Genomic DNA, 2,599 nt, shown 5'->3' with positions numbered 1-2,599 from the left:
CCCCCCCCCCACAATGTCTGCCCACAGTTTATGCATCTGAAGGATCTACAGCCCAATTCGGTGAATGAAATTTATCCCTCTATTACTCTATAATTAGTATACCCTGTAACAGTATACTATAACTCTACCTATCAATATCTAATACCGTATCATCTATCCTATAGTAATTTTAACCCCTCGGCCACACTTCGACATTCTTTAGTTCAGCTCATTTATGTATTTCAATCTTTGAGAATATATGTTGTCTAATTTCGATAAATAAACTTTTTGCGTAATTTTGGTAAGAATTGCGTAATTTCCTGACCCCCTGACCGTGAACATTTTTTATCACAGTTTTCATCGTTCTTTCTTTGATTTCAAATATATGCATGATATCAGTGAAAACGTTTTTGCTTCTGGCAGACATGAGAAAAGAGGGGTTTCCCTGCAATTCTCAAGTATAAAGTTAAGTTTTATTCAATTTTTGTTTTTACAGAAACGTCTAATAGAAATAAAAACGTTAATAATCATTTTATGGTTAGTGACTTTGCAGCACCCAACAAATATAAAAACGCACCTCTTTCAATTCATAATTTTTTAAGAGTTTTCAGTTGATTTTGATCCCTTGAAATATTTCTATTTAGGATGCAAGGATACCCTGTGATGGTTGGATATCCCATGTTCTCCCCGTCCCTACCCATGATGGTTCCTGGTACAGGTAAAATAATGCAAAACATACAGGGTGTCCCACCAACAATATGAGAAACCTACAGGGTGTCCCAACAACAATATGAAATCAAAGAAGAATGTTATTCTTAAATTCTGAAAAGTTTCTTTAATGTTTTTTTTCTTTCCAGGGGGGGGGCTCAGCACCTATTGGGACCTAAAACCACCTAGAAATCAAAGAGCCTCCAAACCCCCCCCCCCTAAACCCTGCGACCAATAGATCGTTCAATATATGCAAAAATCAAGATCAATTTAACCAATAAATTTGTTACTTAGGATCAATCCGATCAGTTCAATCTGTTCCTATGCTATCTCCTCCTTCTCACACCTGGGATGGGGAACCTTGTCCTGTTCATCATCATCATCATCAACAACCCATGGTTCCTCTTGCTGCTCTTTACGGTAAATAACAAAGAAGATAAGATATTTCAGGAAATTTTTTTTTAATAACAAAGTATTTACTGTATAGTTTCTGGAAGAAACGTAAAAATGAAATTGCCGTACACTTATATGTAAACATAGATATCTGGGTTTATGATGTATCTTTCTTTACATAAAAATATATGGAGAGTGGTTAAGACCGCGCAAACATTGAAGTGTCGCATTGCCTTGGGCGTTTTACCTTCCAACTCACTAATACTTTTTGTTGACTCGGACATGATTTCAAAACTGCAATTTTCCTGTTTTTAGTTTTAGCTAAAAATGAGAAATTGGTAAAATCATGTTCGATTTTTTCCTGACAGCTTTCAGGAACAATTTTTGTTGTAAACAATGATTGTAAACCAGAGCTAAAAACTTAAAAATATTCTTAATACCGATAGCTTAATTTAAATATCCACTTTGGACACTTTTGATTTCTGCTGAATCCGCTCGTTTCCCCTTTTTTGGATATCCCTACTGGATTCTGACAAATAAGAATTATCTCATTAAATGGCGCGCAAAATTGATATCCACAATTCTAAAGTTTTCAGTTCAGCTCAGGCTTGGTATCCTGAGTAGGGGAGAGCCAGGCCTGAGCAATCATTGTTCACGATAATATTGTTTGTTCACAGACACCATAACTATATCCAGGGCTTCCAAATCAAACGTTAAAAATAAAATTTGTTCTTATTCAGTTCTTATTAGTCAAAATCTTATAGACCACACAGAGATCCTGACAGCTGCAGTTTAGCCCAGAACTTCGGAGGCATCGAAAGAATGTATAAAATGTCGTTTTCTCAACCTACTGTTTACGGAATGCTGCAGATATTAAGTTTTTTAATCAAATAATTACACGGAGCTCTTTAAAACTGTTCCCGCATATTTTATGGCTTTTTAATTATTTTTATAATTAATTTTTAGGTAAAATCCTTAAAAAATTATCAAGACGACATTTTATAAATTCTTTCGATGTCTTCAAAGTTCTGGGCTAAACTGAATTTAAAAATTGCATTATTTTTTGGCCGTTGATTTGAACCTTTTAACATACTAAATACTTTTTCTATCACTAGAATTGTTCATTTTAGAACTAAAGAGAATGTTTTCAGATTCAGATTTAGTTTTAAAGAATTTCTCACGCTAAATTATGATCGATTTTTGCATGAGAACTTGCAACTTTGGCGCATTTTTGTTTTGAATAAAGTGTACTGCAGTAACTTGGAGGATTTTAACAAATTTAGACTATCTTTGTTTTTTTACAAATAAGATTTTTGTAGATAATCTTTATTTTGTGCCTTAAGAACGGTTTACACCGTCGTAACTCGTAACGGCCCAAAAAGGTTTACTGGGCCTTGTTTAGAATCGTAAAGAGCACACTCGAAATTAAGTTCAAATTATATTTATGATTTGTTGAAGTTTTCACATATCTAGGATATTTATTCTTACCCCTTTTTTAGAAGCCCCCCCCCCCCCCCCC

The 2,599-nt window shown here is 34.4% G+C and overlaps 1 protein-coding gene across 5 annotated transcripts in view; it reads left to right on the top strand.

The window, feature by feature from the left end:
* The window catches only part of LOC111712625 (uncharacterized), a 27,542-nt gene that overhangs the window by 20,561 nt on the left and 4,382 nt on the right, over positions 1-2,599 (top strand). For all 5 annotated transcript variants that reach the window (XR_002767508.1, XR_002767507.1, XM_023487300.1 and 2 more), the window contains exons 5-6: positions 624-697; positions 982-1,107. Coding sequence is in view for 3 of the 5 variants with exons in the window: in XM_023487300.1 (XP_023343068.1) it covers positions 624-697; positions 982-1,107 (200 nt within the window). In the remaining 2 variants the exon portion in view is untranslated. The remainder of the gene's footprint in view (positions 1-623; positions 698-981; positions 1,108-2,599) is intronic.

This window comes from Eurytemora carolleeae, unplaced genomic scaffold, assembly GCF_000591075.1.
Source record: "Eurytemora carolleeae unplaced genomic scaffold, Eaff_2.0 scaffold586, whole genome shotgun sequence".
Taxonomy (NCBI): domain Eukaryota; kingdom Metazoa; phylum Arthropoda; class Copepoda; order Calanoida; family Temoridae; genus Eurytemora; species Eurytemora carolleeae.
The sequence above is the reverse complement of the archived record's forward strand: the minus strand, read 5'-3'. Positions and strand labels throughout refer to the sequence as shown.